Source organism: Electrona antarctica (assembly GCF_951216825.1).
Source record: "Electrona antarctica genome assembly, chromosome: 3".
Taxonomy (NCBI): Eukaryota; Metazoa; Chordata; class Actinopteri; order Myctophiformes; family Myctophidae; genus Electrona; species Electrona antarctica.
Window position 1 is genome coordinate 44441374 of NC_136808.1, and position 24802 is coordinate 44466175.

Sequence of the window (24802 nt, forward strand, 5' to 3'; positions counted from 1 at the left end):
ACCCCTGACATATCTCCCGAACTGAGGCGATCAATAGCACCATCCCATCTGGAATAATAGGTTCTGTATGAACACAGATTAATATCACATTGTTTTAATGAAAACGAAAGGCAGCAATCGGGGGAGTCATCTATCTTGGTATTGATTTATGCCATGCTCATCCAGTGCGCCCCTTGTATTTGATACTCTGTTGACTGCTCTTCCTCTCCCAAGTTTTCAAAGTAACGCATGAATGCACTTCAAAGAATTTTGTTTTTCATAAAAGAAAGTGTGAACAACAAAGACAATCAATTTCTTGTACATGATTTAAGTAACTTTATTTAACTTTAGATAAATAGCTTTAATTATTACAAGATTATTTTAGAGTACGATGGGTAGCAGAGTGAAGGGTGACTTTTGTGACTTTACTTGTATGCGTAAACGGGAATAAACAGGAATTTATTCTAATGTAATTGTAATTAAGCAGTATCAACATAACTGTGTGTTGTCTTTGAAGTTATGTAAATGCAGATAATTACATTCTCAATTGTTTTTAATTTTTCCATCATCAACTCTATCCCTTTCTCTCGACAGTGATTTGTATATGTAAATTAATCATTTTGTGTTCTACATGTTGATGCTAAGCTCCAAGCAGTGCAATTCAAATTTCTGCTTTGATGCTGCATATCATCACTGGCGGGCATAACTCTTGTATCTCCATATTTCACCGTAATTTATATATATTTTTTCTTTTCATCATTTAACAGTGTTGTGCAAAATTAGCAATCAACAAGATTACAATGTGTTGACTGTTGATCGTGACATGTGATCTTTAATTATATTTTTAAATCATTTAGAAAGTGAAAGTTTGTCTGTAGGTTTTTTCTATTTAAACAATAAAAAGTATTATCAAGAGATTGTGACTAAATAATAACCACATTGGATCATTAAAGTACCACAGACGAAAAACAGTCTAAGTCCAAATTTCAGACTGACCCCTCCACGAAAAGGCCTTGTTGTCCTGAACCCTTATCTATCATTTATATATTATGGATCAATAGTGTGGACTTAGACTGTTATTCGTCTGTGGTACTCAGCATTCACTTTTGCTTTGTGTGCATGCATGCGTGTGCTACAGTACCTCTCTGCTGATGCATTGTCTGTGTGTTGTGACAGATGCTATGTTGCTGGTGGCAGACAGACTAGAGGGACCCTCCAACATTGAAGCAGTCATCGAGCCAATAGATGTCAAGATCTCTGAAGCCATCATGCTCATGCAGGACAACAGCATGCAAGTGTCAGTCAAGGTATTCACCGCCAACGCTTCTTTGTACAACCAATCAGCCAGCCAGCTCATGACTGGAATTCATCCGCATATTACACCCATGCTACTTTTAACCTTTTAACCACAAAATAGTCAATCTAAAGCGACGCATTGTGAGGCCATTTTAGAATTGCCTTTACCATTTTCACCTATACTGTAGGTGAAAATGGTAAAGGAATGGTAAAGGTAAAGGAAATTCTAAAATGGCCTTATTATACCTACAGTTAGCTTTGGTCCATAGCTCTAATGCTTTTAGAGCTGTTACTCTCGACTTCCGCCGCTCGCATGAATGCAGACCAGCCTCTCGTCTTTAGCGTAAATAAAAAGAACGTTTTTGCTACTCACCAAAACAAAGGCGGGTTGTGTCATTAGAAAGCCTACTTTTCTTAGTGCAAACACTCCACACGTATAAACGGTACTTTTTGGCCAGAAAGGGATTTCTTTTCACCGGAGGAAAGATATTCTCTATGAGGCAATTCTCTGGGCAATATCGGTAGAAGGCGCAGTGGAGTAACTAAAAGTATTTTTTTCCCGGTGGAAACAAAATCCCCTTTTGGCCAAAAGTACCGTTTATACGTTTGGTGGGGGCGGGCTCAGAGTGCTCCCACTAAGGAAAGTAGGCTTTCTAATGACACAACCCGCCTTTGTTTTGGTGAGTATAGCAAAAACGTATTAATTTATTTATGCTAAAGACGAGAGGCTGGTCTGCATTCATGCAAGCGGCGGAAGTTGAGAGTAACATAGCTCTAAATGCAATGCATTAGAGCTATGGACCAGAGCTAACCTACAGCATAATAATGACATGACCAAAATAGGGACACCACTTAACCAAGAAACTATTGACACTTGAATGTTGCTTACACAAAACATTTTACTTCATCATCTCTAAAGAAAAATCTCTAAAGAACTATGATCTATCTTTTATTTTTTTACACAGCTTCATTCCTTTCAAAATGTCTTTTCAATTACTGTTCATTGTGTGCAAGCCGAAGGTGTGGGCGAGACTATATTTTCGCCCCTGTCCGTCAATCTGTCCATCAGTGAGCAGCTAATCTCCAGCACATGTTGGACAAATCGCCATGAAACCGTGCATGCATACTCCAGGCCAAGTAAAAACCTCTCCCCCAAATGTCTCACATCAAGACTGTTTTATATTCCATTAGATTGGCTTCCAAAGTTTGCAGAAGTGGCCCATTTTGAGCAACATGCCTCAAATCGCAGCGTCCAAATTGCTATCAAACTTTGCACAAACATTCTGACTTGGCCAAGGAAGAAATGCCACCCTACATTTTTCAAAACTGCCTCTTGGTTGTACTATAACAGACAGATTCACTTTTTGGCATAGGTCATACAATCTAATACATTATTTCTTGGATTACTTGGATCATTACGCAACCATAGGGTGCAGCCACTCCAATGCCCAGTTATGTCCGTCCCTCCCTATGTCCCTCCCTATGTCTGTCTGTATGCTTTATGGTACCAACAGGTGACAATGTGGCGCTGTTGAGCTTCACACTGTGCACAGGTGCATGATGGGAAGCTGAGTTTTTTTGCACCACTCACTTCAGACGGGTCTGATTTTATTCTAGTTCAGTCTTTGAGACGGACGGCTTCCTCAGACTGTGTAACACAGAGCTCAAATGGTAAATTGTAATTATTTGAAAAACTACAACCGTGGTATAACACATGACTCTGCCACAAGTCCCTTCCACAATGTTTTTCAGATGATTTTTTTACCCTCTCACTGATCCTTTACCAAAAACTGCCCATCATAGTCTAGTGTAGGACAATGTCTATTTTATTCACATTTTATATGCACTCAAATCCCCATTCCTTCAAGTCTGCAGTTACCTGAAAGATTGTCCAGAGATTTCAATCTTTCTCTGTATTCACATTTTTACCATATCTCTACAGTAGTCCTTACATCACACATTCTCTCACAGTACGGTATGTTCCATCACTCAGGTCTGGACAATCTGTCAGGCCATATCGCATTGAGATAAAGCTGTAGTCTGAATGTGTCACCTGCTTTTACTCCTGCAACACAGGAGTAACACCTGGATGGGAGAGTAGTATTACAATCATTGTGAATAACTGACAAGTATCAGGACGAGTATGAGGACCATACTTTCTCCCGAGACAGACTCAGAGCTCTGCAGCTGAATCTGTCGACAACTCCTGTTACAATGTGTAGAGTTTGTTGTCATTAAGACAAGTTTTCAATCATTTGGCCGATGGATTCCCAGATTGCGAGGGCCATGGCGAAGTACTCCATCACAGTCTGAGCCAGACACCAGCGCTTACATACTGTAGAGGAATGCTAATCAACTCTGTTGTTTAATAAGACAGGTTCAATTAAATTAAGTTTTATTTATATGATGCCAAATGAAATCAAACCAAAAAATTCCCACTGCAAGACCAGTGTTTTCTACGTGGGGACCCAGAGGTCCTTGAGGGTGTTCCAGGGGGTTCCCCAGCAAAATGAGGAACAATTAAATCACTTGAACCCTATTTTATACTTTAGCTTTTTGAAAAGATCACACATCAAGATGCAACACCTAAGCTTGTAGATCTGTTACTTTTGAAAGATTTGAAAGATATTGGGAAAACCAGAAAACGCTTTTAACATAAATCTTGTCTTCTGGCGCAAAATGTTTCAAGATGGGGGTTCTGTGACATAAATTTAGTCTAGAGTTGACCGTGCCTTTTAGGCCAGGTTAGAGCCCTGCATGGGTCCAAAACTTTAGTAGCCCGAGCCTGACCCGAAGCCTGACACCAAATGAATGGTGGACGTGCAGTTTCTCTGATGCAGCTCTATGATGCATGCTCAATGACACTGATATAGACAAATCCATGGAGCAATGCCCTGTAGGCCAGGTACTGTACAACTAATCAGTGCTGCAGTGTAAAGCTGCGGTCCTTTAACCACTTTTGGGGCGGGAACCCCTTTTGGTGTTTATAGCATTATGTTACACTTTAGCTATTGAAAAATAGCAGATCTACAAAATTGTAGGTCTGCTATTTTTTTTAAATCGTGAAAATGTGCCTCAAATCTTTGAATATATATTTATAGAGTTTCAGTCTTTAGCTCAAATCTTTGCTTTTGGTGGGGGGTCCCTGGAACAACATATTTTCAGATGGGGGTCGACGGCCAATTACATATATTTTTTGGGGTCCTTGACACGAAATATTGAGAACCACCGATACAGAAACATGAGGTTTTTCAGAAAAAAAGACATTTTAAAAAGACATGTTTTAAATTTCGACGTCAGGCCTAAATGGGTTAACCACTTTAACATTGGCGTCTCCATTTTGAGCGAATGTTTAATTCATGTTTAATTCATTCAATGTTTAATTCGTCTACAGATACTTTATGTATATAAATGACAAAACTTTATATGAGGAATGCTAGGGAACCTTTTCAATGTTTCAATGTTATTCACAATATGGGAACCCATCAACAAAAACAAACCATTTATTTTATTTGTCTCTGGTGGCACTGCCCAATTCCCCGTGTAGAGACCAGACGTCTCCTTCAGCCCTCCTCTTCTAGGGTGCGCCTTTGTTTTCATTCCTAATAATAACAACACATCTACACGTTGTAATGGGAGAGGAGTTGCCGACAGATTCTGCTGCGGAGCTCTGAATCTGTCTTGAGAGACTATGTTATTGGTTGCTTGATACTTCAGTCATTCATATAAAAAAAAGAGAATAATGCAATATAATTTCAGACTAAAAAATGTTACATTTATTTCTGGGTTGTTCCATTGTCGTAGTCATCCTTTCTGTATAGGATAAAAGTCCTTGGGACGTCAATCTGTTCTAAAGCAGCTCTAATGCATTATAATTATTATATTACTTCAACGATTGTCTAACCCCCAGTAACTCTGATGTCTACATGTTGTGGGGGCGCTGTTTCACCAGACCAAAAACTCACAGAGGCCAAGTTCAGAGTGCTAAACAAACGGCACTTTTATTTGTTTGCCAAACAGAAATACAAATCAAATGTCAGCCTTTGTTCGCCAGTCTCTTTCCTTCCTCGGGGGAGGAAGATGAGGAGGAGGAACAGGGTCCAACCGTTAAACAAGGGGCTTTAACTCAGGGGCTCTTTGTATAACAGAGCTTATCATAAACTTAGGCCTCTTCTGTATAATCCAAATATACGGGTTACATATCCCATAATATCATCAATGGGGGGGGGGGGGGGGGGGGGCTAGGGGCACTCCAGTGTCCCAGCCAGTGTGAGCCTCATAATTCCCAGAGCCCAGCGGTCACTTCCACGGAGGAGGTAGGCGAGCCTGAGAGGCGAGAGATTCACACAATTAGTATTTTCATCACATCAAATGGGATACTGGGAGAGGAAATATGGACTAGTCTTACCGGGTACCGGGATTGGATGAAGGCTGGGTCACCTAGCCAAAAACGAAACCTACGTTCTTTTGACCCCCAGGGGTTAACTGGGGACAGGGAGGAACTCCTTATATGGTCAGCACACTCTATAGTAGGGAGGATTATCACAACAAAACAAAAAAAATAAGTGCTATTTGAATTAAAGCTGCTATAAGCAATAATATGTAAAATATGTAATGACCTTTTTTTTGGAAAATGTAGTCTCTGTGACACATCTAGGGGCCGCAAACTGCATTCAAAGATTTTCCTAGAAGCTTTGTCATTGGTCGTTTGCCTGTCTACTTCCTGATTGGTTAGTCATTGCGACCAGGTTTTTTTCCACCAATGACAAAGCTTCTAGGAACATCTTTGAATGCAGATTGCGGCCCCAGATGTGTCACATGCATTTTTTGGGGGAGCGGTCTACCCATTGCTGGCTGTCTGAATACAAAAAAAGAAAAAAAGTCATTAAAATGTGACATATTATTGCTTATAGCAGCTTTAAGTGAAATCACTGAATATACATTTAAACTACAGTAATAAAAATACAACCCTGTTGGCACCTGCAAATCTTCAAAGTTCAAACACTCAAAATTGGAATACCTCACATTTGTATAAATCTATGTACCCCCTCAAACATGTTTCTATTTATTTATGTTTTCATCCTAGATCTTTCAAGGATGCGGTCAGCCAAAGCCCTCAGGAATGGGCAGGTCTGCACGAGGCATCTCGGATGTGTTCAATGCTCGCTTTAAGCCCTTCACACCAGAGGAGAGGCCCACCTCTGCAGCTGGAAACAGGCTGGATAGACTGGTGAGTGAGTGAGTGAGTGTGTGTGTGTGTGTGTGTGTGTGTGTGTGTGTGTGTGTGTGTGTGTGTGTGTGTGTGTGTGTGTGTGTGTGTGTGTGTGTGTGTGTGTGTGTGTGTGTGTGTGTGTGTGTGTGTGTGTGTGTGCATGTGTGTGCATGTTTCCGTGCACTCACGCGCGATAATGTAACACTGTGTAAAACAAATTCAAACAATGTTATCACTCTCTTCAATTCCATCCTCCACACAGTTACCTTTAAAAGTGAGATGCTCTATTTTGCAAAACATGGCTACACTATAGTGAGCTTTGATGTCACCTGTACTGCACTGCCATTGGCAATTCACCCGCCAGCAACTGCCTGAAAATCATATATATTACAGACCTGCATCATCTCATCTGCATGAGAAAAAAATCGGTATGTGGTATTTGGTATTGCGAAACTTGTCAGTGTGATGAATAGGGAGTGCAATAGCGAATAGTGATACTATTTTTAAACATTATAAAGTATTGTTTGTTTGTTTGTTTGTTTGTTTGTTTGTTTTTTGCCTGTGCTTGTTTTCTCTGAATCTACCACCTCAGAATAATTCTCTAGATGCTTTTTGCACGATCTTCACATTCATCAGATTTGATTGTCAAACACTGTTGGACATTTAATCTGTAATACCTCATGTGAAAGTCCGAGAATCACAGAGGGATTGGCCAGTAGGATTGAATATTTCACCACCATGATTTATTAGATGCTATGTAACCGCCTTTTACTCTCATAATCTTTCTCTGTCTCCCTCTCGCTCACTTTTGCCTTCACAATGTCCAATTAAATGTCTTTCTTCTTTATTTTTCTGCTACGCCAAGAGGGTTGTCTGGAGGACAATGCAACACAGTGTAAGGCTTCCACTCTTCCTCGTACCTTTACCAAATCATCCTTCTTGCTGTACACTGCAAAGTCCTGAGTGTCCATTGTACTCTGACATTCTACAAATGTAACCAAATGGACACCTAAGGGTCCATTTGGTTTGGTTTGTTACAAATGGATAAATTAACAGGATTTTACTGTGTACTTTCACTGCATCATGCAGAAAAGTACACAGTTTAACATATAGAAAGTAACAAATTCTTCTAACTTTGAATCGTGTGTTTGTTATGGTCATTCATTCATTTCTGAAGGCTACTCTCCATTACAATTACAAATAATTGTGTGCATTTCTCTGAAACTGGATAAGAAACTTTACAGTACTGTATATTGATTTCGACCCTTCACAACAGTATAATGTGCATCTCAGTGAACAGGAATATTCTGTTCAATTCTAGATCTGTTTTGGGAGTTGTGAAGTCAACATTAATAGCAACATTAATCAAATTCCTCAAAATGTTGCAAAGGCCCTCAACCTAAATCTCATCAACAGTTTGTTTACAGGAAACATATGAAACATGTACTTTTAATCTACTGTTTAAAACATGGACAGATTCATCTTTTCAGTAATGGATGGGCGCCCTTGTCTGCCTTCTGCAATTATGTGGCCCATCAATATCTGTCATATGGTGTAGTCATTTTTTGTTCTCTACTCATATTATGCTCACAGTGTTAACCCAGTTTAATGAGTCTTCTCCACATGCTTTAAAGAGAAAAAACATCTGATTATGATGTGACTGCAGAGGCTTTTTGATGCACCATGGTTCCCTGCAGCGCTTTGTAGCAAAGCCTTTAGAACTTATTCCCAGTTCCTATTGCCACCTCGACTGAGAGATTACTACACAAAAATAATGTAATTTTATTTTTAAATCCCATTTGAACTTTAGTTAGACATAGTGAACAACTTTTCCAGGTAAAAAAATATCACTGTCTACAGTAGAGGTGAGCGTTTATGAACAGACCAGAAGTTTGTTTGTGTCTGGTGTCCATTTTGAACATCAGTGTATTAGACCAGTGATACTCAAACTCAGGCCCACGGGCCACTTCCGGCCCGTCGCACAATTTTGACTGGCCCATGCCACCAATCAATGTGCTTAATGTCCTCAAAGTCACGCATTCCAACAAGCTTTACACTGAGCAGATTGGACCTTCCGTTCCAGAGATAATGGCCAAAACATCTTGAAAACAGCCATTAAAATCGCCAATTTTAGTTTTCCTTTTTTTTCTACAGATAGACTGTAAAATGAGGTCCATTTGGTCTGAGAGGCTAAATCTTTTTATCAACCAGCCCCTGGTCCCTTGCCATTTTTGTAATGTGGTTCAGCTATTTATTGCGACTGCAGGTCGCATTTACTATGAAATCGTGCATTTCCCGTCAGTCAGTCAGTCAGTCAGTCACCCCCAGGTATGACCATATATGGCCCTCGTGACATCACATGACATCATCAGGGATGGAGATCTCTGATGATGTCATCAATATTAAGCCCATATTTGGAGATCCCTGATGTCATCAATATTGGCCAGCAACTCTACATCTGACCTCAAACCCTTAGATCTCCATATATTGTTTTCTATTGGTGTATGTTTTATTTTAAATGTTTGTTTATGGCTTTCGTCTTTATTTTTTATATTTTAAAGAGGGGCGGATAGTAAGTTGACAGGAGTCAGCATTTGGCAGCTCGACAGAGTGCATTTCTAGTTAGTGCAGCTGCGCCTGGCAGCCGGCGAGTTCTCAACAGGCCCGAAAATGAAGGCCCGGCCCTAACTGGGCCCTCATCAAACCCTGTACACTCAAGACACTGCCCCTGCTGCCACTCTTAGATCTCCATATATGGAGCTGACCTATTCTGTTGATCTGACCTCATCAAACCCTGTACACTCAAGACACGCTCCATATATGGCCAGTACAGAATTCATTGAATGAGGTGCTGAGAGGATGCTACGAGGCCACAGACTGGGGAGTGTTCTATGACTCTTATGGGGAGGACATTGATGGACTAACAGACTGTATTACGGATTACATTCAATTCTGTGTGGATGATGTCATACCCACCAAAACTGTACGCTGCTTTTTCAACAACAAGCCCTGGGTCACTGGAGACCTAAAGGACCTTCTCAATCAAAAGAAGAGAGCCTTTAAGGCTGGTGACAGGGCGGAACTGAAGCGGGTGCAAGCAGAGTTGAAGAAGAGGATCAGTGAGGCAAAAGACACCTACAGGAGGAAGGTTGAGGAGAATTTGGCACGAAATAATGTGAGGGAGGTGTGGAAGGGGCTGAAGAACATGTCTGGCCACAAGCAGTCCACCAGCCGGTCAGTGGAGGGCAACCAGGATAAAGCCAATGAATTCAACCTGTTTTTCAATAGGTTTGATATCAGCGGTTCCCAGGATAACCTTCCCCATAGCCCTCCGGCTCATATCCCAGCACAAGTCACGTTGCCACTTCCCCCCTCTCCCCCTCCCGTGACCTCCTCCCCCCCTTCTCCTCCACCACCTCTATCCCACCTGGTGGGACTGACGGTGACCGCTGAACAGGTGAAGCATGAACTGAAGAGGCTACATCAGGGCAAGTCGGCAGGGCCAGATGGCATCAGTCCAAGGGTGCTGAGGATGTGTGCAGACCAGCTCTCAGCGGTGTTCGAGCATCTTTTCAACCTCTCGTTGAGACTGAGGATGGTGCCGAAGAGGTGGAAGACATCCTGCATCATTCCAGTGCCGAAAGGAGCGCATCCCAGTACTCTGAACGACTACAGGCCAGTGGTACTGACTTCACACATCATGAAAACCCTGGAGAGACTGGTTCTGCAGCACCTACGGCCTGTGGTGAGTGAGTCCCTGGACCCTCTACAGTTCGCCTACCGGGCCAAAGTTGGTGTGGAGGATGCCATCATCTACATGCTGCAGAGGGCCTACGCACATCTGGAGAAGAAGGGGAGCACGGTGAGGATCATGTTCTTCGACTTCTCCAGTGCGTTCAACACCATCCGGCCCCCCCTGCTTGCGGAGAAGCTTGCTTCCATGCATGTGGACCACGACCTGGTGGAATGGGTGACAAACTATCTCACCCTGAGACCACAGTATGTGCGGCTACAAGGCTGCCAGTCCGAAGTGGTGATGGGAAGCACTGGAGTTCCCCAGGGAACCGTCCTGTCACCTTTCCTGTTCACCATTTATACCTCCGACTTCTGTTTCAACTCCGATACTTGCCATCTTCAGAAGTTCTCTGATGACTCCTCCATTGTGGGCTGCATCACTGAGGACAATGATGAGGAGTACAGAAGCGTGGTGGAGAACTTCATTGGCTGGGCTGAACGGAACCACCTACTGCTGAACATCAGGAAAACCAAAGAGCTGGTGTTCGACGCCAGGCGGAGCAAGAGGAGGACCCCAGCACCCATCACCATCCAGGGGGAGGAGGTGGAGATTGTGGACTCCTACAAGTTCCTGGGTGTACACCTGAACCTGGACTGGAGAGACAATACAGAGGCTGTGTACAAGAAGGGTCAGAGCAGACTGTACCTCCTGAGGACGCTCAAGTCCTTCGGTGTATGTAGCAAGCTACTTGTGATGTTCTATCAGTCTGTTGTGGCCAGCGTTCTGTTTTATGCTGTGGTATGCTGGGGGGGTGGCATCAAGGCTGGTGAGCTCAACAGGCTCAATAAAATCATAAAGAAGGCCAGCTCTGTTGTTGGCCTCCGAATGGAGAGCCTGCAGTCAGTCGCGGAGAGGAGGATCGGGGTCAAACTGGACTCCATGCTGGCTAATCCCTCCCACCCCTTCTATGGTGTGCTGCAGGATAGGGTGAGCACTTTCAGCCGTAGGCTCACACTCCCCCCGAGGATGCACACGGAACGATACAGACTCTCTTTTATGCCAACTGCTATCAGACTATACAATGCATAAGAACTTCCTCCCCCCCCCCCCCCCCGCCCAAATGGCATATGGTCCTTGGTGGTGCTGGTCTTGTGTGGTTTATGTCCATTTGTGTCTGTTTTGTGTTTCTGTCTGTCCAGTAGTTTTAGCTTTCTATGTGTCACATTGTGCTGTTGTAACGCTTCAATTTCCCCTCGGGGATTAATAAAGTATATCTCATCTCATCTCATCTCATCTCATTCCATATGTTGATCTGACCCCCCATGGCAAAGCGCCAGCGCTCGCCCAGCAGTCTGCTGTCACCCAGGCGGATATGTTGATCTGAGGTCGCTTCTCGCCCTCAGGCGTCTTACTGGTTTATATATCCCTGTATTAGACTATGATAATGATAATGATAATGAATTTTATTTATATAGCACCTTTTTAAAACAATGTTCCAAAGTGCTGCACAGAGCAGGGTAAAAACAAAACAAAACAAAAAATGAAAAAAAACATCAATGAACACATCAAGTCAAAAAACAAAAAGCAAATACAGTAAAAATACAGGAAATACAGTAACAACATTTAAATATGCACAGTCAAGTAAATAACAGATTATAAAAAACATTTGGTGTAGAGGTAAGTCTTCAATTGAGATTTAAATACAGGCACGGAGGGTGCTAGCCATAGCTGTGTCAGCAGTGCATTCCACATCCTAGGTGCCCGGGCGGAAAATGCCTGATCACCACGTGTAACTAAATTAGTCATAGGGACATCAAGGAGGGCCTTATCTGACGATCTAAGGGTGCGTTCAGGTTTGTGTTGACTATGTTGACTACATGAGCAATAACAGTTCATTAGTATTTTGTTAACATTTGTATTTTGTATTATTGTAACCATTGAGTATCACATTTAAGTAAGCTTAAATATTACTTTCATACAATTCACAATTTAGGCATTTAGCAGACGTTCTTAATCCAGAGCGATTTACATTAAGCAAGAACAAAAAGCATGGCAATACATCACATACATAAAAAGTAGTTATCATGAAACATGCGTAAGCTAAGAACGTAACAGTGGAATATCTATGTATTGAAACTATACATATAAACTATACATATATACTATACTATGCTATACATATGTACTATGAAGTGCTATGACTACATACAATGCAATTCTAGTGCTGTCTATAACATGCTATAAATCTGTATCAAATGCTATCTAAGTCTACAAAAAAGTAATATAACGCATTATTTTTGCAAATTAGGTAATAATATTACAGTTAATGTCAATTTACATACAGAACATTCAGAAACTATTAATTGTTTTGTTTTTAAGCTTATAACAAATGAATGACTCATCTTATTGTCACTGAAATACCGCAGCCGATTCTACTCTATGGCTCCGAGACATGGACACTTTCAAAGAAACTAGAGAAATGGTTGGATGGTACTTACACCCGCCTTCTAATGACAGCGCAAAATCTGTTTTGTAAGAGCCACCCATCGACTAATCTAATATACGGCAACCTTCCCCGTGTTTCTTCACTGGTCCAATCCAGAAGAACACAGTTTGCCGGCCACTGCTACAGAGCTGACAATGAGGTTATATCTTCCCTTCTTCTCTGGAGTCCTGTCTCAAACCAAACCAGAGGTAGAAAACTGTCGTTCCCTGATGTCATCGCTAGGGACGCAGGCATCAGTAAGCAGGAACTGGGGATGGCAATGAAGGACCGGGAAGTCTGGCGTGGCATTGTGAAATCCATGATCTCGACCGGGGTCGAAAAATTATGATGATGATGATTGCTGAGCAACCAATTAAAAGCACCATAGTTTGTCCTGGCAGTGACCATACAGATTACACACATAAAAAACGACAGCCATTCTCTCTGTCAACGCTGTTTGAGATTTGCAGTGGATTCTGGGTATTGTAGGATCAGACAGCAAAGCTCTATGACCTGAATGGGATAGCGTTTTGTCAATCAATATTTAAGAAATGCAATCAAGTGTTTGCAATTCGTGTTTGTTTGCTGTTGTTGTTCCCATGTAGGGCACACATGACTGAAGGGCAAGTTTGAAAAGCTAGTTTCTGTCAAACAAAATGAGTGGGGGGAAAATAATCAGGAGGCCAATCCATCAGCTCCAGGATACAAACACCAATTACTATTGCACGTTCCTGTCAGCCAGGCTAATGACTCACTGAAAACAGGCTAGTTTCAATATCTAATGCTATTGCTGACACAACTCCCAATTATGGTCAGCAAATTGACAGCCAAATCATTCTCTGGTCTTAAACCACAAGTGCACACCGTCCGATAGATCAACATGGCCCTGACTTGACTTGACTTGACTATGGATCCCTATTAGCACACATCATACACAACAACGTACAACAGATACAACAAACATAGTTCACCTACAAAAGTTAAGAAACAGAGCGATCTATAGGAAAATAAATAGGCCTACTAATACATTTCAGAAATGTACAAATTTGCAATAATTGTGCATTTCATGATAAAGGAAATGTTACTGTAGATGTGTTCTCTCTTTTTGTCCTCTAAAAGACACAATTATTGTGCAAATCACTGGGTAGAATAAAACATGTGTTGTTTCACATCTGTGAAACCCACAAGGGCCATGAGAGCTTTCCAAATACGTTTTCCTGGTACAGTACACAGGACATTTGTGACCAAATTTGACTGAGGGACTGCCATTGGAGTTTTTTGAATTTTCGTTTTTCATGTCATATTAAAGCAGGAAATAGCTTCAAATTGACATATTGGTTGTTCAGTTTGACCCACCAGTTTTGGAGATATGGCTTATAGAGTAATGTCTTGCAGAAAACAGCGAGTTGAGAAAACAGGCTTGAAAGGTTCACTTCTGTGGTCTCTAACATTACACCTAGCTACATGTTTAAGCATTTATTTCATATTTACGTGTGGAGTTCAGCTCTGACACTTATTCCAGACATGCTCTAGTATGTGATGAGTCTGCTATTAACTCATTCTCTGGTGAAAAGCTGGAATGTGTGCGATGGCAGGCTCTCAGTCAAATCTGGTCACATTTATTCTGCCCTTTTTTATTTTAGTTGGTAATAATCAATCACTAAATGATGTCATGGACATAATCAAGTGGATGTAATAAACTTACATTTCCATGAGCTAGGACAGTGGTTTTTGAGTGGTGCAACCACTCCCTTACGGAGCTATCTGTGTCCGTGGGTGGCTGGCTGGGTCTGTCCGAGCACGAAAGCTGCGTTTGGTTGTTTTCACAATCAAGTGTCACTGTTGCGCAGCCTAACACACACACACACACACACACACACACACACACACACACACACACACACACACACACACACACACACACACACACACACACACACACACACACACACACACACACATTAACTGTATACATGATGATTTCGGGTGTGACAGTACAGTACTGTGACAGTACAGTACAGTAGAGGGACCTCTAAGGTCCCCCACACGGTAACTCTGTCATTTCTCAACCGTTTCGGACGCGGGGTGGCTCGCCGGAATTGGACCGCCCCCCTGGGCGCGTTCCTGTGGGTCTGGAACTTCCGGGGACCCCCCCGGGGACCCCCACACGGAGTTGCACCACTGGTGTGAGAACCAGCAACCAGGAACATTGTGGGGGATTCCAATGGGTCCCCAGCCAAGTAATGCCACGGTAATTCTGCTCACTTGAAATTTAAACAATACCAAAACATTTATGAGTTAATATTTACCCTCCAAGGCTATGAGTTGAGTTGAGCTCACAATGCACAGCATTGCGACATGTTGTGACTTATATAGAGTGGCAATTTCCGGCACAGGATGCCTTCTTATGGCTAAGTATACATTGAGCATAAAGAGCAAGGAACTCTGCAGTCTGCATACTTTCCTTAGGCTTTAATCCAACCTTGATTGTTACCGTAAGTCATCAATCTTCACAAAGGCAAAAAACATAAATCCTCTCTCTTCCATTGCGGCCATGTGGCAGTTCACACGGCCAAAATATGTTTTCTGTTGAGTGTGAAATCACAATTCATATTCTGTTGAGCATAATAACAATATCTGTTTAATGCAGTGGAGTGAATGTCTTATCATTGACAGTTTGACACTGGTCACACAATAGTAACTATGATGGTACATTAATGTTTTGGGGATGTTGCAGTCTGCTGTATTGTCTGTCGTCATTGTAGTGGAGTGAATTTCTTATCATCGATATGGGTCACACATCAGTAACTATGACTGGTACATTTATTTTTTGGAGGAATGTGTGAATCTGTTGCAGTATGCTGTATTGTTTGTCCTCATTGCAGTGGAGTGACACTGGTCACACATAAGTAACCATGACTGGTACATTTATTGGGGGGGATCTGTGAATCTGTTGCAGTCTGCACAGGGTAACAAACAGATGTACTGTATGTACAACTGTTCAACGCCTGAGATGGCAGGTATTGCAGATTGGAGATAGGATCCAACAGGAAGCACGCACATCTCCAGAAATTCGACAGGTGCCCGGTCAAAAATATACGTACAATGAAAAGGAAGGGATGTCCGCACACTGTTTCTCTGCTCCCAGGAAAATTCTTTAATGAACAACGTTTCGACCCTTGTGGGTCTTCGTCAGGTATTGCAGATTGACATACGGTCCCTCATGTCATAAGTAATGAAAGATACGGTATATGAGAGATATACTGTAGTGTCACAGTCTTTCTTTTTCTTTTCTTTCACCTTTATTCAGGGAAGTCAATTGAGAACCAGCTCTCTTTTACAATGACGCCCTGATTACACTATACATAACAAACATTTGAACACAGATACATTACAAGAAAAAATAAAAGAAAAGAAACAAAAAGAAGTACAGCTATATATGTCAAATTATTCCATACAAGACATTTAAATCGATCAAGTGAAATCAAGTTCTTCAGTTTTAAGACCATGTGTGGGGGGCATAGTACCCAGTTCAGAATTAATATCAGGAATTTCTAATAGAAAGTAGTAGTCTTGAGAACGGGTGTGATGATGGCCTCTTGCTTTAGGCTGTAATAGACAGTAGACTGCAAAGATAATTCAGTCAGGGATAACAGTATTCTCTTCTTCTGTGTCCATTTGCAGTTATAATGTTACTTTCTCTGCTTGCATCCATCCTTCTCTCATCCATTCGACACAAACAACGCAAAAGCATTGGCAGTAATTCTGTTTTTTCCCCAATAACTGTCATGACGCATGGGCAGAATGATGCTATTCAAAGCCAGAAGCAGGTCATTGAGGATGGAATAAACATCTCAGTGGTGTTGCTTTGTTCAGTACAGTTTCTGCCAAGAGCAAGTAATGACTTTGTTGCACTTGCCTACACTACACTGCGCAAAAAGCTTGGAATACGGATGTGTATATTACAGGAAACTCCCGTTAATCTTTCCAACAAACTCCCGTAAACTCCCGAATTGTACCATCACACCTGTATATTACCGTATATTACATGTATATGCCCGCTAAACTTGAGGTTTACGGGCAAAATACAGTTCCCGTAATTGCCCGTTAACCCCTCTTTTCACGCAGTGCTATGCACACTTGACTACACACAGTCAGGGCCGGTCCTGAGCAATCTGGCGCCCCAAGCAGGGACAGTGGGGACACTGTGGAGGCACTGGGGGTCCATTGGGGAGGCACTGTGGGGACACTGGGGAGGCTCTGTGGAGGCACTGGCGGGACACTGGCACTGGGGAGACACTGGGGAGGCACTGGGGGGGCACTGGGGGGACACGGTGCAGACAGAGTTGGGACAGAGTAAAAAAAAATAAAAAATGTTTTTTTTGGCGCCCCTCCCCCATGGCGCTCAAAGCCGTTGCTTCGTCGGCCTGTAGGAAGAACCGGGTCTGCACACAGTACTATCTCGATATGAGTGTTGACACTGACAGACAGTGCTTGCTGACGTCTTACATTGCATTCATTTGTACTCCAATAGTTGTTTAACATTAACTCAGGTCTTTTGCTTTGTATTTATGAAAACCTGGCTGGGATAAATTTTTAATGACACGTATTTGATACCACAAGGAATTTACTACACTGTAGTTTGTTTGACCACTTAAACCCTATACTTACTTTTGTCTGGAATCCCCCTAATACTAGGCACATACTTGTCTTCACTCTTCACTAACTATCTTTGCGGAAAATAACAACAGCTACAACAAGATCACCACGTGTCATATTACGACATGTTGTGGGATTGTAGATGCTATTTTCACTGATTGTTTGCCCCCAGAATAATGACGCTATATGGTTCAAGTGGTTCAATATGTTTCATTGGGGATGCTGTATGAAGTGCTTGGCAAGTCACTCAGCCATCTTGTTTACAGTGCTGCCTGCAGTATACTGTAGTTAATAAGGCATCTGTGACTAACCCCTCTTGCCCAACTGGTATTGTTCATCTTGGGGCAAGTCACAAAACCAGCTTTTGAAATGTATTTACCAAGCTACAGTATAAACTATTGCTAATTACTACAACATTACTAATTATTAATTCATCGACTTATTTCTAGAAGTGATAAGATGACGATGCCTTAAAATCTCAACAAGTTTCTTTTTCGTTTGTTTTATTTTTAGACATGCATACACTTATATGCATAGATACTAAAACAGTGTCCCTGTTCATGTTTTTATATTCTGTGGTAATGCTGTACCCATCCGTATAATATTGTAGATTTTAAATTGAAAAAAATGCACATTTGAGCAATGGCCTCTTTTGCAGCTAGGAAGTTGGGCTTATTGATGCCTGACAGGCTCCTATGGGAAACATTGGGGGTATGCGGACGGAACGGCTGTTTGTCTGATGAGGGGAGCCGGAGCTGTGTATGAGAGGCGCTACAGCGCATGCGTATATGGGCGCTAATGAGAAACTCTGGGCCTCAGGTCTATAGGAAAGCGTTGATATGGTGGTTGTTTTTGGGTAGATTGCAGAGGCAGGGCCTGAAGCAACCTGTCAGGGTCTCTCATGTTCCTGCAGCTTTTAAGTTGATCACCATTAACATTTTATTGGGGAAGTTGTCATGGCTTTTGCAGAGGATTCAATTGATGTCAAGTTCAGATTGTATTTTCCCTCTCCTGCATACACCTATTAATCATGTAAAAAAATAACTAATGATTAGAATTGGTTTCAGTTTGAATGCTTTAGTAATAGTGAAAGGCTGTTGTGGTGCTGTTTGTGTACCACATAATGATCAAAAGCTGTAACATTGTGTTCTATAAAAGCAATGAACCCATTCATCTTTTTACTCACTGCAACAGCATCTTTAACCTGTCAGCTGTTAGAATGTCATCACAATCAGCCCACTGACAGCAGGCATGTAGTTCCACAAGCTATTTATTACAGAATTTACTCGGAACATGGACAAAAGGTGGAAGAACAATGCACTTTGCACTTCTCCTGTCTACTTCACTCCCACCTGTAACAATTCCACTGCAGCTGACAGCCACATAATGATGACGGGAGACAAGACATGCACTAATGCACTATTTCTGTATAAGGTTAAGAAAGCAGTACCAAAGATCTGACGTCACTCGCTCATTCCCTGGGTTGTGGAAGTAATTTCTCTATGGAGAATATGTCATCTTGGCCCTCTTAGAATCGTTTCAAATAAGATTTGTGGTCCAAAAATAAACAAACTATCTCGGTGATATCGCTGGGCAAGTGGCTCTGTATGTTTTACGACAGACTGTCACTCATATTTGATACAGTCTGTTTCTGGCGGGGTTTTTTTGTTTTTACTATTTTGGCAGCAGTAACATTAGTGTTTTTTGCCGTCAGTTGATCCTTACCATATGAGTGAAACCGCCAGGATCATTTTGTTTATTTTTGGAACACAGTTGACGCAATATAAAATTAAGGCTATGGCAATTCAGAATGGGGGAAATCATTTAGATAGCAGTGTATACTCATAGTTTTATTGTACAGATATTCTACTGTTAGATGGATGTTAGGTTCTTAGTTGCTTATGATCTTTGATGACTATTTTTATGTATTTTATTTCTTCTTTATCTTTTTTGTGATCAAGATTTTATTACATTTTTTGTTAAAAGGAAAAAAAACTTTTGCCTACCCCCACCCTACAGGTTGAATAGCACAGACAGGAAGGATAAATAAGCAAATAAAAAGAAATACAAAATGACAATACAGCAAAGAACTAAATCAAATACAGGTACAATACCGTTGAAAACAGAAAGGTGCTTTGGGGCGGTTTTATGGCGTTATATTGGCCTATACCCGGTCGTCTACCCCGCCCCAGAGTGACAGCCAGGCAGTAACAAACACATTATTTTTATTTGACCCACATAGTAAGCAAATGGGTAAGAGAATTGGCCAGTGTATTTCAGTGTTTTTACCTTTATTTGTCGAGCCACCCTGACGCGCTATGCATGCAGAATGAAAACAAAGCAATGCTGGATGGACATCACGTCTTTTATTCCACCAGAATCACCTCTCCACTTTACCTCACTCACACAGCCCAGTGGGCCCACCCACCTTGAACAGCCAATCTACTGCATTGTTGCTGCTTTACGCATGTTGCACTTTTCAGATGCCTTCTCACCAACAATAAAACACTAATCTTTTTAGACACCATTTATTTCATTCAAGGGCCCCTGTAGTGTTTGTGTTTGTGTTTGTAGCACGGAATGTGATGATTTGATCCCACTGAGCAATAGTCGGCTATTAGACAATCTGAGACTAAAAATGGGTTATACGTACTTATAACTGGTCTAAAAAGTATTTTATTAGCAGTTTTTTAAACGTCTATATATAGATCGTCTATACCAGGGGTGGGCAACTGGCGGCCCGGGGGCCACATGCGGCCCCCACCTTCACTTAATGTGGCCCTCAGGTGAATGTCAGAATACTGATATAATATTGGTTTCAGCTGTTACAATTCCACAACATGCAAACATGACCCGCTTTAATTACTTCAGTCTAAATTAGTAGCTCATTGCTCAACACAAGTATAATTAAAGGCATTACATATAAATGTTAATTTTCAGGATTCCATTTCCAATTCAAAAATAGCAAAAAAATTATTCAAGATTTAAATTTGAATATAGCGACGCGTTTTGAGCTTGTAGATCGGCTATTTTTGCTACGACAGTAATGTATGGCCCTAGGGAGTGAGTGTGGAAATATAGTGGCCCTCTCCATCGTCAAAGTTGCCCACCCCTGGTCTATACAGTATATAGATGTTGAAACGGCATTGTTTCAACGGCTAATCTAAGCCTAGGCCGCTAAAAAAACTTTAATTTTTAGGCCATTTATAACCCATTTTTAGAAAGCCAATTAGACGTATTTTAGACATCTAATGCTCAGTGGGATTGGTTGAGCACGGAATTGATGAATGATGATAAGAGCGCCCCTCACTTCACACGTGTGTGATTTGTTAATAAATATTTGTAGTTTTTCAGAAAACGTAGATCAGGATTGAGAAGGCGTTTTTAAGAATCAGCCTCAGTTAAATAGGGTAAAGTCCATAGACTTGGCTGGCGATAGGGAATTTATAATTAGGCTCTAAACAAACATTAAAAGTCCATAGACTTGGCTGGCCTATGACATCAGTTTGGAAAGCCATGGATTGTAGGGGCTATATATAGCGTCTCTGGCTGAAATTCATTTTTGCCAAGGTCCATCATTTGGATGTTTGTATAAGAAATTAAGAATAAGATCTAGAGTCTAAAAGCCCCGTTAGCATTATGTGTAGGCTGTGCTTCTCCTTACACGCACATGGAAATGTTGACCGAAGGGTGATGCAGTCACCATGAAGGTAATAGTCTCTCAAGACAGACTGTTGCCTCGCGTCAAATTTCGAGGAACAACAGGGGTCGCTGTTTTCCCGAATATTTGACGATGGGATTCTCAGATTGCCATGAAGGTCATACCATTCTGAAGGTTTCATCCTGCAATGTACATCATTCATTGGCCTTCAGTATCAAACTTGCATAGTGCAAAACAAATGGGCGTACGCCGTACGGTCATCTCAACGCAACTTATTCAACACGTATATCAATCTGTCCATTGGATCACGAAATTAGTCCATTATCTTGGAAGCATGAAGGTGCACTGCACAGTCATTGCAAATCCCATGTCAATCCACCTAGTAGTTTCCAAGATTGTTTGGGACCAAAGTGATGGATGAGTTGATTGCAAGGATTGACCATCATCAACGCTGCACTCCTCTGTGATCCTGCTCTGGGGCAGTGTGTGTGTGTGTGTGTGTGTGTGTGTGTGTGTGTGTGTGTGTGTGTGTGTGTGTGTGTGTGTGTGTGTGTGTGTGTGTGTGTGTGTGTGTGTGTGTGTGTGTGTGTGTGTGTGTGTGTGTGTGTGTGTGCGTGTGCGGTGCGTGATGCTGGTGAGCATCAATAATGTCTGGGCAGTGGGCATGCACCCTAACAACAGTGATGGTACACAAGTTGTACGAATTATTGTTTTTCTTTCTTCCGTAGTTGTGGTAACATTCTGGCGGGGCCTAACAGAGTCAGTTACAGCCGGGCTAGCCTGGGGTCCACCTATGCTTTCTATGGCATAGGCAGCTCCCGGCAGGATCCGCCGGGAGAATCTAGACGCAGCTGCACGACATGAGACTAATTAATTAGAGCGACAGAGAGAGAGGAGTGTGTGTGTGTGTGTGTGTGTGTGTGTGTGTGTGTGTGTGTGTGTGTGTGTGTGTGTGTGTGTGTGTGTGTGTGTGTGTGTGTGTGTGTGTGTGTGTGTGTGACTGTGTGTGTGTGTGTGTGTGTGTGTGTGTGTGTGTGTGTGTGTGTGTGTGTGTGTGTGTGTGTGTGTGTGTGTGTGTGTGTGTGTGTGTGTCAATTTAACAAAGGTGCAGACGATCCGAAATCAGCAGAGAGTGATCGAAGTTTGCGCTACTCTATGCCGAATTGAAGTGGACTCGGTCCCAGACTTTTTTCTCAATGGAAAAAAAAATGTCTGGGTTTCCAAGGCTACAGCCGGGCTGACCCTTCTGTTGTCCAACATTGTGTTTTTCTGCATGAAACATATATTATTATTACAGATCTCAGCAGCAGCATCCTCCATACATTCTACTGTCAAGTGCTGGGCCTTTGTAGACACAACTAGGAAGGGTTCAGTTGCCCAGACATTAACAGTCTTACTGCATAACCCGCGTTCCCCGCTATTTAATCCAATATTCTACGCTGCCGAGATTGTTTTATTACCTTTAGAGCATACGCTGAAGTATTTGCAGCTTTCAACCACGAAATTCCGGTGAAAAATGGTCCGTTGGTTTGTTATGATCAGAAGCACCATGACAATGCGAAACGAAACCACAGTGCACAGCATGTTGTAGTCTAAACAAAGGGCCCGTCCACTTGCATTGGGCTCAATTTCCCAGAAGCCCTAGCAGCCCAGAGGATGACTTGATTTCCGGTTTCGTCATCATAACGCGACGGCCTCGTCACCAGGTCCGGGACAAATCCGCTGTTTCTTTTTAATTATTTTAAAACGGTGAATTAAACACATTAAACAAATGTGACCAGATTTGACTGAGAGCCTGCCATCGCGCAAATTAGAAAAGGAGAAAAACTTTTTTCTTTTCTTTTCTTTTCAAAATGAGTTCATATCACAGGCAGACTCTTCACATACTAGAGCATGTCTGAAATAACTGTCAGAGCTGAAATCGACATGTAAATATGAAATAAATGCCCAAATATGTAGCTAGGTGTAATGTTAGAGACCACAGAAGTGAACCTTTCAAGCCTGTTTTCTCAACTCGCTGTTTTCTGCAAGACATTACTCTATAAGCCATATCTCCAAAACTGGTGGGTCAAACTGAACAACCAATATGTCAATTTTTGAAGCTATGATTCCCTGCTTTCATATGACATGAAAAAACGAAAATTCCAAAAAATCCAATGGCAGTCCCTCAGTCAAATTTAGTCACAAATAGCGGGTTTAGCGTATTACGTGCGGTGGAACCCTGGATTAAACAATTTAAAGCCCTGAAAGTGTTAAATTCCCTTCATGCACACCGAACCGAATGCACATGATATTGGTTGACCTTTAACTAGCAGGTTCCAGCTCGACCTGCAGCTCAACACGCTGTACACTGGAATGAAATGTAGCACATTCTTCATGTGTGAATTACAAAGAAAGCGTTTTGGAAAGGGCTGACGGGATGGTTTGAAAATGAAACTGAAGCTTAGAAAAGGTGCCAGACACAGTAGCTTTCGTAGTGGTTCAAGTGAATTGGTGAAGTTACAACCTTCTTTTTGATTTACCAGATTAAAAAATGTATATATATTTATATTATTTTTTTAGTGTACTTTTTGTGTACATTCTTTTCCAATACGGTGTGAAAAAAACTTTTTTTTCCTTCAGTGTTGATTTTGACAGCAAATTTTGATTTAGTTTTAGTTTTAGTCATCTGAAATGTTTTAGTTTTAGTCTATTTTTTTGTGGCTTTCACCTTTATTTTATATATTTTATGGAGGGACAGATAGTAGGCTGACAGGAAATGGGGAGATAGATGGGGGGAAGACATGCAGTGAAGGCTGTCAGGATCGGGAGTCGAACCCGTGGCACACTACCAGACTGGATTGCCAGCCAAGGTGCCTGGACCACTGAGCCATGGCCCAGGCCTTTTAGTCTTTAGTCTTAGTTGACTAAATCTACAGTTGATTTAGTCAACTAAAATGTATGTTGGTGGGCCATGATGGCGTTGAAATGCCTGATTTATACTCCAAAAATATGTTATGTTCCAAAAATAGCAGATCTAAAACATGTCTTGCTGCAACACGTTGTGATATTGTAGATCGGCTATTTTCGGAGAGTGACACCTGCACACAATCAAGCATAAAATGACTTGTCTTTTAGTTCTACTGGATCTCTTCTCCACTAGTCCATCCCTAACATTGTTGTCTAGTTTTTATTTGTTGACGAAATTGTCATTATCACAGCTTAGTTTTTATCTCGTTTTTATCTAGTTTTTGTCAGTGCGTTGTACCAGCTTTCTATAGATCATTTAATGTTCTGACATCTGTGCTCCCATTAGGCTGTATGTCTGAAGCTGTATCTCGGAAAAATACAAGCCTCTATTGACAGATACTAAATATGAAGTAATTTGAGCATATTCCATGCTGCATCCTCTTGTGACAACATTATTAATGCTGGCAGACCGTGACAACAAGCACGCACGCACGCACGCACGCACGCACGCACGCACGCACGCACATGTGCACACACACACACACACACACACACACACACACACACACACACACACACACACACACACACACACACACACACACACACACACACACACACACGTGTGAACAAGCATGAAGGTTATTGTCAAAAGGGGTTGGCACTGCATACTAAATAATGACCACTCTGTACTATTCTTAGGACAAAATCAGATGCAGTGATTCAGAACACTCACCCTAAATGTATGAAACTTTAGGCATGGTCACCTCTAGGGAAATGGGAGATAAATTGTGGGTGTCAACCAGTTCACCTTTACCAAGTGAC

The 24802-nt window shown here is 41.8% G+C and overlaps 1 protein-coding gene across 1 annotated transcript in view; it reads left to right on the forward strand.

The window, feature by feature from the left end:
* LOC306920227 (glypican-6-like) overlaps positions 1-24802 on the forward strand; it is a gene marked incomplete at its 3' end in the record, with an annotated part of 183621 nt that overhangs the window by 144296 nt on the left and 14523 nt on the right. Inside the window, exons 5-7 of the mRNA XM_079496915.1 lie at positions 1156-1286; positions 6362-6505; positions 7353-7382. Of these exons, the coding sequence (XP_079353041.1) occupies positions 1156-1286; positions 6362-6505; positions 7353-7382 (305 nt within the window). The remainder of the gene's footprint in view (positions 1-1155; positions 1287-6361; positions 6506-7352; positions 7383-24802) is intronic.